This window comes from Pleurodeles waltl, chromosome 4_2 (assembly GCF_031143425.1).
Source record: "Pleurodeles waltl isolate 20211129_DDA chromosome 4_2, aPleWal1.hap1.20221129, whole genome shotgun sequence".
NCBI classification, from domain to species: domain Eukaryota; kingdom Metazoa; phylum Chordata; class Amphibia; order Caudata; family Salamandridae; genus Pleurodeles; species Pleurodeles waltl.
Genome location: NC_090443.1, coordinates 50,886,942 through 50,900,836, shown reverse-complemented (window position 1 = coordinate 50,900,836; position 13,895 = coordinate 50,886,942). Strand labels below are relative to the sequence as shown.

The 13,895-nt window shown below is 42.5% G+C and overlaps 1 protein-coding gene across 1 annotated transcript in view; it reads left to right on the top strand.

The window, feature by feature from the left end:
• The window catches only part of KCNH3 (potassium voltage-gated channel subfamily H member 3), a 379,713-nt gene extending 369,514 nt beyond the window's left edge, over positions 1 to 10,199 (top strand). The window contains exon 15 of the mRNA XM_069230614.1: positions 4,978 to 10,199. Coding sequence (XP_069086715.1) covers positions 4,978 to 5,619 — 642 coding nt within the window. The 3' untranslated portion in view covers positions 5,620 to 10,199. The remainder of the gene's footprint in view (positions 1 to 4,977) is intronic.
• Positions 10,200 to 13,895: the final 3,696 nt, after the last annotated feature.

The window sequence follows — 13,895 nt, the reverse complement described above, 5'->3', positions numbered from 1 at the left end:
CTCACCCCATTGTTCCCTCAAGCAGATCTTCTGTTTCTAGTCTAAGCTTGGTCAAATTCAGGGCACTTCCTCCGGTAGAATGTTCTTAAGTAATACTCAAGCTCCCTAACCATTCAGTTAATTGCTGAGCTGTTAAACCTTGTAACGTGATATTGTTGTGACTCACACCTGGCACTTGCTGTACTATCAGACTCAGGGTTTCTGGGGTCACCATGCTTGGATTTGGACCTATGTGTGATCTCAATTCTCCTTATTTAGAGGAGTCCTGAAAGGACTCAAATCAATTAACAGACCTCTTCTGTCAAATGTTGGTCTTGTGGGAGTTGTCATTCTTGCATTCGTGTTGTATCTTTCCCTTTCTATGCTCGGATTCAGAGACTTCTGTTCACTGTTCTCGTTATTTCCCTGGGCAAACAACGGTATGACCGGACCTATGGTAACTGGTACTGACACTGCATCAGGGCTTGGTCTAACATTGGGCTCTTGAGGATGCACTAATCCTATATTCTGATTTCTCAAGGTGAACATTTCTGTCTGTGATCCTGCTAAGGGGGGTGTATATCGCTATTGTCTGTGTCTGTATCGGGGACTCTACCTGGACCAATGTTGGCTTCTGGTAAACTTGTCTTGTTGGCACTATCATGTTTGTTGCAGTATCTACAATAGGTACATCAGGGTAAATTCTTGGAATATCTATTTGCGGCATAGGTCTCTTAACTGCCGAAGAAACTGGAGAATTATGGCTAATCCATATCTGGCTCTGGGTTGATTCAACTGATATCAGGGCTGTAGGATCTACACTGGTGTTTGAACTTCTCGCATGTGCTGCATATTAAGGGGGACGATTTCTCAATAACTGTAAAATGAATTCATCATCATCTGACTCTTTCTCGTGTGTCAAAGACATCCTAAATCTTGTAGATTTCAGCTTTTTTTTATCAGAAGGATATAATTCCTTCTTTCTAGTGCTCCTCCTAGCTTCGTTCTCAGTCTCTTGTGTAATTGCAGGAAACAATTAATTCCCTGTAAAGTCTTTTTCGCCAAAACTTCCGATCGCTGTCCCATCTAACATCTACTAATGTTTTTTCTGATTTTCTCATTCTCCTCTCAAATGTTTGCTGCTGTTGCTGTCTAGCCACTAGTTCCCAAATAGCTAAAGTTTCAAACTGTTCTGGTCTTGGAGGAGGTTTTAAATCATACAGCGCCTTCCTCAAATTCTCTAAACTCCTCAAATTAAATTTTCCATGGGCAGGAAACGCTAAACTCCGATCTTTCTCTGTCACTTTGCCCTATTGTTTCAACCAAAGACATGGCGCAGCACCCTTCTCTTCAAATACAATGTAAGCGGGTGTGCCTTCTGGCAGTGTAATTTCTCCTATACTCATTGAAATATACTTATCTCCCATTAGGGCACTTTTTGAAGCTTTGGAAAATTTCATCTCTCCGATTTGTTTTTGCTACTTTCAATCAAATCAGGAAACAACTTTAAATCCAATAATCTTTTTCGGCGACCTCCCCCAATGGCGCTTCATGGTTGTCCGCCAATCCATGCACGACCCTTCTCACTAACCGACCTATCCAAGCGTGGGTCTAATGACGTTACACTCACACGTACAGTGGCTGACAAAGTATTTTGACTTGTCCTCCTAAACTCAATCGTCATGCAAAACTAATGCAAAATTATTGCGAGCACTAAACCAATTTAACCCAATTTGTCCATTTACAACAGGTAAGGTAACACAATCGCTTCGGCCTTTCGCTCTAACAGCTACTCTTTCTTTCTCAGTTTCCCTGATTTGCAAACAAAATTCGACCTGCAAATTTTACTCTCAGCTGATCAGTGGGTCTGTCCTGGTGCACATAGTACTCGCCAGATATCAGTCGAAAAACCTTTCACTCACTTTAGCATGCACTCTCGAGCTTGCCAACCACGTCCGACTGACCTATTAAACCAGACAAATTACAACAAAAATCAAGTGTCTCATACACTTTTCAATATACACCGAAGTCTTAGACTATGCAGGGCCCGTATACCAACAACCACATGGACACTTTTTTAGCACAAAGCGCCACACACATGTGGAGTTCGCCGACTTCCCTACTCTCAAACTTCGTAGTACGCAAACTCCTTCAACAACTTCATTTGGAGTAAGCAGACTCCCTAAACCCTTACAAACATTATGATTCACCAGCTATTTGCTTAAGCTGTGCAAGTGCAAAACCTATTCCATTCACACTGTCACTATAATGCCAAGAACATCCTAGAACAATCATTGGCAAGCTCCAAGTTTCTGGGAAAGTCATCCTAAGTTCTTAGGGACACAATTTCTCACCACTTTGTATCATTGGATCTGGAAATCTGAACTTTCACCAGTTTTTTCTTACCCAATCTGCGAATTACTTTGCTCTTTGTCGGAGCTAACCGTCATACTCTTTTACCTTCTCTAGAGGGCAAAAACCAATCTTACTTCTGGTGATGGGCTCTTATGGAGCCTAACTATCATACTCTGCTACCATCTCTGTTAGCGCATCTGACCCTATTTGGTTTCTTATCTTTAATTTATAAGGGGAAGCATTAGAGGTTTGATGGACCTTCTGACTTCGCTTAGAGTAATTCCCACCATAGGACTCAAATTTCTATACCAATAAATAACAATATCAATCAATAGAATCAATAATCGTGGGAGTCAGTAAATTCCACGCACCATGACCCCTTTGCCCATGAATAACCACACCTTTATGTGTTTAGAATGTTTATTTCCCTACACTAACAATGCTAATGTCACGTAACTCAATCTCAAAATCAGATGATATAAGTAAAGAAACAACACTGGTTGACCAAACCTTCTTAAGAATCTCAATTAAATTAAAGCATGTACGGTAATGCCTTCTAGGATTACAGTACAACTCAATAGCAAAAATAACTGCGCAATAGAAATAGCATACATTTAGACTCGGCAAAGAACTGGCATCAACTGTTGTTAATAATTAGCAAACATCTTCTGCGAGACTCCTAACTAACATTCTGATTACAACAGAATGTTTGGGCTTCATGCAAAACAATTTAGTCTACACAAATTTGGAAAAACATCTAGCTCTGGCTCTATCAAATAAGCAGTTGGTACCAAGACACAAAAGACAAATTTAATCAATAATAATACCGGGCTAGTACCTCTGCTCAGTATGGATCAGCAGGCTGTGACTGTCTTCGTCAATTGGACATCTATTCGGTCTGCATCAGCATCGGACTATGAAAGAGAATGGTTCAGACTGTGGGACTCTAAGCTATCCGAACCATTTGTCAAGCATAGTCTAAGGATCAGCATTCAGCACTGGAAGTTTAAGCAACAAAGTTAAAGATAGAATTAAAGTTCCTCAGGAACTGTTCAGCTCCTCAGACAGAATAAACAAGCTCCTCTCAAGAGGATATCAAAGTGGAAAAAAGCCTCTCCTCTCACTGTCTTTCACATGTCGATGATTGGCTCCTCTTCTCCTGTTCCCATTGCCGGACTCGTCAGGTAACAATATTGTATAGCTCTGTCCTTTAGTCAGTGCATCCATGGTTAGCTCCTGGGAACATCACTGTCACACACATTAAACTTTACATTTTAACAATAGCTAATACATCGTATTCTAGCAAGCAGTTCTCATGGGAAAGAAAGCATTTACTAGCATTTGGTCAACTCAGTGGAAAAATATAATTTGCGTATTAATTTCTTCAGGCAAACATTTCTCACAGCTTTATCTGAACAATGCAGTTTAACATGAGGCTTTGCAAACTGGGCCCAAGATCTTGCTAACTTAAGGCCTACAATTAATAAAGCAAGTACATGATCATTAATATAACATACCACCACATTAATCTAAACTTGGGCACATCATTTTTTATTAATAAGCAATTAATAAGGACACTTCTTGATTACTGACGACCACTCAAGTAGGCACATTTTCAAGCTGTGCATTATATTCAATAGTAATTCATTTTCTATGCAGATTCATAATTCGGAATACATGAATATTTATTAGTAAAAATTCAGCGTTAACAGCATCGCCCACTGGCTGTGCAGAAGCAGAAAAATAAAACAATAGTTTGCTATTGTTTTATTTTTCTGCTTCTGGCACAGCCAGCAGTGCAGGCAGGGGCAGTGCTGGCCCATAGGAGGAGGGAGGAGGAGAGAATGCACGTCAGCCAAACACACACATAGCACTTAGGTTTCTCCAGCTGGCTGTGTTTAACAGCTAGCCTGGAGAAACTGCAAAGACCTCAGGGCTGTGTCTGAGCGGCCAATCCTGGCACTGCTTTCATGCTTGAATTTGCATGAAAGAAGCACCAGGATTGCTGGGGAGCCTGTGTTTATTTCCCAGCAGTGAATGCTGGGACACCAGGCGAAGAGAAGCATGAGGCGGCAGGGATGGAGGCAAGGTAAGTGTTTTTATTTTATTTTTACCTCGTCTCTGAGCCTCACCCCCACCCCTCCCCTTCAGTTATGTGGAGGCCAATTGCCTATCTTCAGCACAAAGGAGCAGGTCTCTTTAGGGAGGTGTTTGAAACATCCCTTGTATTTCATCAAATAAATATGACTCTAGAGCGCACAGGTGCACCTCAAGCTTCGCAGCCAAAGTCCCCAAGTACTGGCTGTACCCACTAGTGGTGAACACGTCCTTACTTGTGACATACTGACAATATCACAAATTACATTCATAATAATGCCCTAGAAATGTTTCAGTGGCATAACAATAGCCCATGGAGCCCCCATGGTACGGGGGACCTCCGAGATCTGGTGGACCCCTCTGGCACTGTGCACGTGCACCCCACAATGCACCAACATTAACAATAATTTGTGAACTTAAGCACAATTTCCATGGTAGAAGGCTCAAACAAAAAGGAATATTTTTGTGACATATAATTTCTCTCATAATTTTGCACACTGTTTTCTCCAACTCACTGACTTTTTCTACTTCTCACATTCCCTATAGGTGACTGAACTTTCTGAACAGGTGCTTCAGATGCGAGAAGGCCTTCAGTCTCTGCGCCATACTGTCCAGCTCTTCCTGGTTTCCCGCAGTGCCGCCTCCTGCGCCCATGGAGTGGAGTGCCCCTACTCTAATGCTACCAACAAGTCTGCCATGGGAGGGAACAGGCCCAGCCTCCTGCAGCCCCTCCGTGTTGACACAGGAATCCAGAGCTTCCATCTGCACAACCCACATTCTTACTGTTCCAACGCTGCCTGCATGCGGCTGGACCCTGGGGGGCAGACAAGGCTGACGCCCTGGCAGTGGGGCCCACAGGCCTCCCAAAGCTCACCGTGGACACACTGCAAACCATTTGGAAACAGTACAGGAACACAGCCCATCCCCAGTACAGACAACATGGCAACTCACGAACATCTCACTGATCCTTCAGAGCGGTTGTGCTTGGAAGATCTCTGCCACAGTAATGCTCCAGATAAAGCCAGCCTGAAAAGTAGGACTGAACTTCCAAGAAGTCCAAGCAGCCGAGTGCCACCATGGGACCACCACGGGGTTGAGATGGACCTCATTTCATGCCAGGAAAGTGTGGTAGAGGAGATGGCCACGAACAGCAGCCATCCGCCATGTGAAGCAGGCACTGGTGTTTGATGGTGAATGTGAGGGGAGAGGGAGGCTGGATAGAAAAATTCAGTATTTCTCAAGAAGCCTTTGTTTTTTAAAGAATTTGGGTGTACCTTGGGTTTCCGGGACGTAGAAAGGAAAATGGAAGGGACTCAGAATGTGTTTTGCATGTTTAGTGTTCAAGAACCAGTGGGGGTTGGACACTTTGATCAAGTAAATGAAGCAAGGAAACCAACAGAAAGTGGGTCCCCTTTTCCTGTACGCTACCACTGCTGTTCGACGCATTTACATATTAATGAAGTAGAGGTGACAGAAAACCCTGTCAAGTCTCTCTATACTGTATCCAGAACAGAGGCACTTTTGAAATGGTGGTTGGGCAATGAAGAGCAGGTGTTAGTGAAAAGTAATCCATAGTTGGGCAGACAGTTATACTCCCAGGCACTTCTGCAACAGAAAAGGAGGGAAGAGCCCACAATAGTCCTGGAAGGAGATCAAGGAAAGAAAGGGTCCGGAGGCAATGGGATTCCTGCAGGAAAAAGCACGCATGGGAGCCCACAAGAGGGACGAGTCAGAGGATTGAGGACACCGGAAGAGCCTCACTAGCCAGAACAAGTAACTGCAGTGACAAGGCTAATATCTCCTACACCAACAAAGGCAACAAGCAGCTTGTAAACGTGGACAACAGAGACATAATGGCAGACCAAGGCGCTGGCGAAGAGGCAGCACAGACCACAGCAACAACAGTGACATGGGAATCAGCTGGAATTACAGACTGGAAGTATACTGCTTCGCACTGAGAAAGAGCAAGGCCGAAAGCAGGAAGGACAGACCAACATTGAATACAGGGGGTAATTCAAAAGGGGTGTGGATGACTTCTTGGAAAAGCAAAAAAAGGAAATGTAATACATGTATATTTATATCTGTGTTGGAACACATGTTTGCAAAGTCGAATCTGCTTTCTAAGCTGTATACATGATTGACTGCCCTTCCCTTGAGAGTGATTGCAGCCTGTTTGAGATAAGCAGTTAGAGATTAAGACACCACAAAGAGGCTCTTGATTCAAGTCTACAACACAACCTAAGACAATAACTGGTTTCGGAAGGCAAACAAATCCAACCTCCCCCGAACAGAAAGGTCCTAAACAGTTGCTTTCAATGATGGTGCGATAGGAACAGCAAAACCAGTATAGAAGATGCAAGTTGCAGCAAAATGTTAATAGTCCTTTTGTTATGACCTTCATCGCATTAGTAATAAACCCTAAGAAATAAATCAATAACTGTAAGAGGAGGCTATCCTCAAGCCTCAACCCCACAGTTGTCTTGCCCCCCACCTGACCAACAGGTTAGAATGCCTCAGTTTCCACCTGGAGTGCTTTACAAAGGAATTGTCCCAAAAATACAGGAAGCAGGTCAGTTACCCACCATTGTAAAGCTCTGCTTCTCAGGATATGTTTCTAACCATTATAAAGGGGACCTTTTTTCCTGTCAAAGGGTGAGAAGACAGTGTTCTGCACTCTAGTGGCCGGTGTGTTACTGCCCCAATGAGAGTGATATTTCAGTGAGTTTATTGCTTGTTTGAGAACTCAACCTTGCCTTTGCAAATTTCAAGAGGTATGCTAGATTTTGGGGGGCATTGGGCAGGGTCATGTTATGAAATTCAGTAGAACAGCCATCAAAATCTTGAGGTACATGGCTCAGATCAAATAAACTCCATAAAACTAAATGGGAAAGAGAGAATATGTTATGTGATGTCATAACATTTGCTTGTTAAGAATCTATGATGAACTTTTGTAGTTTATAAATGACACCCTCAAATGGAGATGCTACAGACAAGGCATGAGTGAGTGAGGATGAACGAGAGATCTCAGGATGATTAGGAAAAATGGACCAGAGATTAGGGCTTCTTAATAAAGAATTTAGTGTGAAAAGGTTATTAATGTGCAGCCATCAGGTCTCAATACCCACATTACCTCTGAGTTGCACATAAACACTCTAGACAGTTTTGAAAAGGAGTATTTTTTGTTAAAGAGAATGGAAGACTTTCTCCAAAAACTAAAAGTTGTATATCACACTATGAGTTTTTTTAGTTCCATGCCATGTTTGTCCTCTTAGCTTTCAGCCACAGCATGGCCTGGTGCCATTTCAAGTGTCAAGGTAAACACCTATCTTCAAAGTCCTGCTTCCATTTTTTACTTTGGAGAATTTCAGTGTTAGAAATGGGGTTTCTGGTTGGCAGTCAGTTTGCACCCTGCCCAAGCAGGGACCCTCACCCTAGTATGGGTAAGGGAGTTACACTCCTAAGACAACCCCTGCTCACCCCCTTGCTAGCCTGGCACAACCAGTTAGGCCTATCTCAAAGGTAATGTGTAAAGTATTGGTACCAACACACACAGTAATACAGTGAAAACACAAAAAAGGGACAGAACACCAGTTTAGAAAAACACAAGCAAAGATATGAATTTTTATATTAAAAAGAGTCTTAATCCATAGAAATCAATTGATGCTTTGTTTTTACACCAAGTGCCCGTTTTGCGTAAAACAATTAAGCCCTGGGGGTGAGCGTGCATCATAAAAGTCAGCGATGCGTCAATTCCTTACTCACAAGTGAGGCTGTGTGTCATTTTTTCTCCGGTCGGGTATGCGATGCATCATTTTTTTCTCCTGCGGAAGAGCAATGTGTCGATTTCTGGACGGGCAACCTCGGGTCCGTGCAGGTTCACTGTGGTTTTGATGCGCAGCAACGATGCATGCGAAATCCCGGTTCACGGTGGTGAACAGCCACTTTGGGTGGGTAATGTGTCGATTTTGGCAGCCACACACTCGTGTTGCGTCGATTTCCCAGCCGCAATGCAGGTGTTGAATCGATTTTTCAGCCACAAAGCAGGTGCTGCATCAGTTGTTCTCCTGCTCTGCTCCTGTGCGTGAATTTCAGTCTTTGTTCCACCAGCTTCTTCTTTCAAAAGCCCAGGGACAGGATTAGGCACCACTTGACAGGGTCAAAGTCTCAGCAAGAGAGTCCAGGTGCTGGCAGAGGAAGTCTTTGATGGCCCTGAAACTTCAGAATAGATGGCAAGCTCAGTCCAAGCCCTTGGAGACACTTCACAAGCATGAAAAGTCCAATCTTTTCTAAGGCAGAAGCAGCAATTGCAGACCACCCTAGCAAAGCACACTCACAGACAAAGGGGCAGTACTCCTCCTCCAGCTCTTCTACTTGGCAGAGGTTCCTCTTGATCCAGAAGTAATCTAAACATCTGGGGTTTTGGGTCACCTACTTATATTCCTTTCTGCCTTTGAAGTAGGCAAGCTTCAAAGAAAAGTCTCTGTTGTTCACAAGATCCTGCCTTGCCCAGGCCTGGCCCCAAACACAGACCATGGAGTTGGAAACTGCATTGGGTGATGACAGTCACAGCCCTTTCAGGTGCAAGTGTCAGTTCCTCCCTCCCCACTCTAGCCCAGGAGACTCTTCAGGATATGCAGGCTACACCCCAGCTCCCTTTGTGTCACTGTCTAGAGGGAATTCACAATCAGCTCAATTGTCAGTCTGACCCAGGTGTGGATTACACAAGCAGGCAGAGGCACAGAATGGTTAAGCAAGAAAATGCACACTTTCTAAAAGAAGCATTTTCAAACTGACAATCTTAAAACCAACTTTACCAAAAGATGTATTTTTAAATTGTGAGTTCAGAGACCCCAAACTCCACATCTCCATCTGCTCCCAATGGGAAACTGCACTTAAAAGCTATTTAAAGGCAATCCCCATGTTAACCTATGAGAGAGGTAGGCCTTGCAATAGTGAAAACAGAATTAGACAGTATTTCACTATCAGGACATATACAACACATCAGTACATGTCTTACCTTTAACATACACTGCATCCTTCCCATCAGGCTACCTAGGGCCTACCATAAGGGTGACTTAGATGTAAAAAAAAAAAGGGAAGGTTTGAGTTGCTAGGTCGAATCTGCAGTTTGAAACTGCACATACAGACACTGCATTGGCAGGTCTGAGCCATGTTTACAGGACTACTGGTGGGTCGCACAATCAGTGCCGCAGGCCCACTAGTAGCATTTGATTTACAGGCCCTGGGCATCTCTAGTGCACTTTACTAGGGACTTACTAGTAAATTAAATATACCAGCCAAGGAAAAGCCAATTACACATACAGTTTACAAAGAGAACACTTGCACTTTAGCACTGGTAAGCAGTGGTAAAGTGCCAAGAGTACCAAAACCAGAAACAACAAAGTCCATTGCACAGTCAAAAAATCCAGGAAGCAGACGCAAAAAGACAGGGGAAACCACGCCAAGAATACCAGGTCTAACACTCAGCATAGAGGGTGTCTCTCTTGAAAAGTCACAAGTCCACAGTTTCAGCTGTCTGAAAAGATGAAGCTAACTTGACAATTCGGCTAGGTTTGGAGATGTTTATACGAGATATTGTAGCACTTGTTGGGTATAGTGCTTGGAAGAAGCAAAATATTTATTTATTTACAGGTTTATATAACTCAGCCCACACCCTGTAGGGCACAGTGCATTCCACAGGGGCAGTAGGCCAAACAGAATACACATATAAAGTATACAGTATGTAACACAGCGAGATTAAAGAACATAAAAATTAAATATAAGGTATGAATGTTAACATGAGGGTGAAATGACTCCCTATGGAACGGCCTAGTAACAAACATATGCGATAAAGGACTACTCAAGGAGTATAGTAGAGTTTTGAGTCATCCTAGGTTTCCAAAATTACAAAGTTGATACACAAATAGTGTTTTGCTTTTCAGGCGACTCAGAGGTGGATCGCCTAAAGATATACGTTTTCCAATTTATAAAAATAACGTGGACGGATAAGAGCTGGTTGGCTTTAAACACAAATAAAAAAAAGTTTTGTTTGTGGGGACAGATCATTTTCTAGTCGATAAGAGTTCAGACCATCACTCATGTTGAGTTGGCGAGGTGGAAATCCAAGTAACATTTTGATGTGAAGATGTTGGGAGTCGTTTTTTATGAAAAGTTAACAATGGCTGGTCAGTTGAATCATATTACTCAATCATCCATATACCCCTTTATGCTTCTATGTAAAATCCACCATTTGTTAATCACAGGAAAGCACAGCATGTATAGCTAGAGCCATGATAGGAAGTACATTAGATTAAGGAAACACCGTATTAATAGGTACCTCCAAATACAACTTAAATAACCTACAGGTGCTACAGAATTCTTCTGCAGAGGCAGCCCCCAGCAAGCCGAAAAGGATGATATTTCACAGCAGCTGAGAGAAATGCACTAACCACCAGTAGTGGCTCTAATTATGTTAAAAACCCTTATATCAACCCCAATGGCAAAGCACCAGATTATTTGAAGCACTACCTCACGTTATACCTTCCTTGTATGATTTGGAAGTCAGCTAAGAAATGCCTTTTGACCCCACCTCCTCTCGGCAGGGCAGGGGGCAGAGCCTTCCCAGGCATCGCCAGCATATTAATGAATTCTGTCTTCATGGATTTATTACTTGCTCGTGAGCTTCCTCCTTCCTGGAATGCGCTATAGCCACTTCTTTTTAAGAACCCTCTTTATGTCCTCCACAGCTCTTAGTTTCCAATTTTGGTCCATAGTGCTTTAAAAGAATGATGATGATAATCACCCTACATAATTACACCCATCAGATGAGTGGCAGTCTGTCCCATCACAAGTGAAGTGTTGAGAAAAGTAGGACCTTAATGTCTCTCTTAAAATTGTAATAAGATGGATGCATCCTTATAGGAAGTAGGGAGAGATCTTGCTTTTTGGAGCACTTCCTGAGACAGTGTGCTTCAGAGTTTATGCTTATTTGGAGAATGTGGTTTCCAGATGGGGAGAGTATGCTTCAGAATCGGCAGAAACATCCTGCGAAGACCAATTTGTGTGCCAGGTAGATTGCTTTCCCCATGCAAAGACTTATGAACTATACTGGCTATACTAAATAGGTTTCTATCTTCTGTTATAAACCATCTTAGAGTGATCAGTACTGGGGTGATGTGATCTAACTTTTTGGTGCTGGGTACAAGTCGGACCGCAGCACTGAGGGTCCAGTGGAATATGGGTATGCTTATCAGTAGGGAGTTGTAATTGAGCCTTGAGAGGAGTAATGACTGAACTACTATTTTAAAGCTTTCCACTGGGATAAAAACGTAGTTTCTCCTTTTACTAAGGCTTTGATGTGGGAATGCAGATTCAGGACCTTGTTGAAAATAAAGGCCAACTATTTAGCTCTTAATATAAGGCATGCAGTCAGTCAGATTTATTGCATCATGCCAGACTTGCACCAGATGAATGCAGTGAGGAAAGGAGGGTAGAAGAATTTCAATTTTGTGGGGATTCAGTTTGAGAAGATCAAGTGACATCCACGACTGAAGGTCTGTCAGAGTGTTTGCAAATTCAGCTACATTTTCCAGCGGGGAAAATGTTGAAAAAAAGAGTAGTGTCATCACCATGAAGATGAAAAGAGATATTGTAATGTCTCAGGAGAGAATTGATGGGTTCCACGTACAGATTGAAGAGCACCGAACAAGTGCTGGAACGTTGAGAAACTATATATAAAAAGCGAAGGACCGGAGAGAGTTCATCAGCTTTACTTTTTGCAAGCAATTGACAAAATATGATTCACACCATCCTAGAACTGTGCCACTGATCCCCACCCATTCTTTTATGATTTTTTGAAGGGAAGCATGGTTGTGCTTTTAAAATACTGCAAAAGATCAAGAAGAATGAGAAGGCACAACTTACCTTTGTCTAGAATGTGCAGCACTTCATTCACTATTTGCAACATCATCATCTCATTCAGACTTAAAGCCCAGATGGATATCATCAAGAAGGTTGTTGTTGTCTTTGAGGTACTCTTTTAGCTCTTTCAGAAAACATTACATTAAAAAACTAAAACAGTATGCCTTTGAGAGTCGATCAAGTGCACCATGATGAAAATCCACAGCAACGATGATCTGTTAATCTGAAGTCTAGGCTGTTGATCTAGCAATATCTTGTTTACTTACTGAGTGAGACAAATTCATACATTTCACTTACATGAGTTTCGTTACTTCATAGGCAGAAAGTACAGCAGGAAACTAAGGCTCATTATAAAGCATTTTCAAACAACAAGAGTTTGTAGTGTGATTTCGTTTGAGAAAATAGGGAATGTAAGAGCAATACTAACATCTTGTGCATTTAGTCTCCTGACTAAAACTGCAATGAAATCTCATTGCCCAATTGGAGAAGACAAATAGCTAGCTGTTTATTTACACCCTTCCAAGTAGTGGTAGCACGAATATCAGCATCCAAGATATGAACTCCATGATACAACTGCTTAACATATGCAGGGCTAAAAAAGAGTAGTACAAGCAAGAACTAAAGTTAAAATCCAGGCAGAAGATTCTGTTTTTGTACTCACCATTAAGTGAGTACATTCTGCTTCAATATTTACCTTATCTTTCCTGCTTTGTTTGCAAACAGGCATCTTCACCAGATTGGTTGCCAAGTAATCACTGTTGGCAAGAGTCAACACTTGCTTATCTTCTGTAGAGGAAGTAAAACTATTGTGATTACCATCATTTACCTAAATCAGCTAGTCAAGGTCGACGTTCCTGAGAAGCAACATAATGAAGACAAACTAACCTCCATCCGATCAACAAAAATAAAAACAAGTGTAGAAACCAACAACAGCAGCGACAGAGCAGACTCAAATCAACATCTCCCTAGGTGCCCCCACCACATATGGTAGGAGGGTGCCTGGCGCATCTAGGCGAAGGAGGGGGTGGGGAGGGACCCAAGCCACTGACGAGTAACACACATCACTGTTGGCCTCCTAGTGTGTTATAATGAAGTAGGAAAACAGTTGAGAAAGGAGTAGGGGTAAAAGAAGCCCAAGTGACCTGCTTTTTGCCTATTGAAGGATATCTGATTGTTATGTAGTATACCTAAACTGTCTCCAACAACAGCAGATGTTCTAAAATTCAATACAATACTATTACCTGAACATGATTTATCAACATTAGTGACCCATAAAATGTGCCTGGCATGATAATGTCATCACAAAGAGACCGACTGTCCCTCATCTGGTTGTCAATTCAATGCACTGTTTTTAACCTGCACATAGGATTCCTTTTACCCAGAGCTAGCAGTGGGATAGTCCTTTAGGAACATAAAAGAGGGGTTGCATCAGGGGTAATTGTAAAGCAGACGAATAGTTGACGTTTTGCACAGAATTTACTGTGGTGCTTCCCATAAGGGTCAGGGAACAAAGGGGGAAGGGGAGCAATAACAGAAAATGCTTC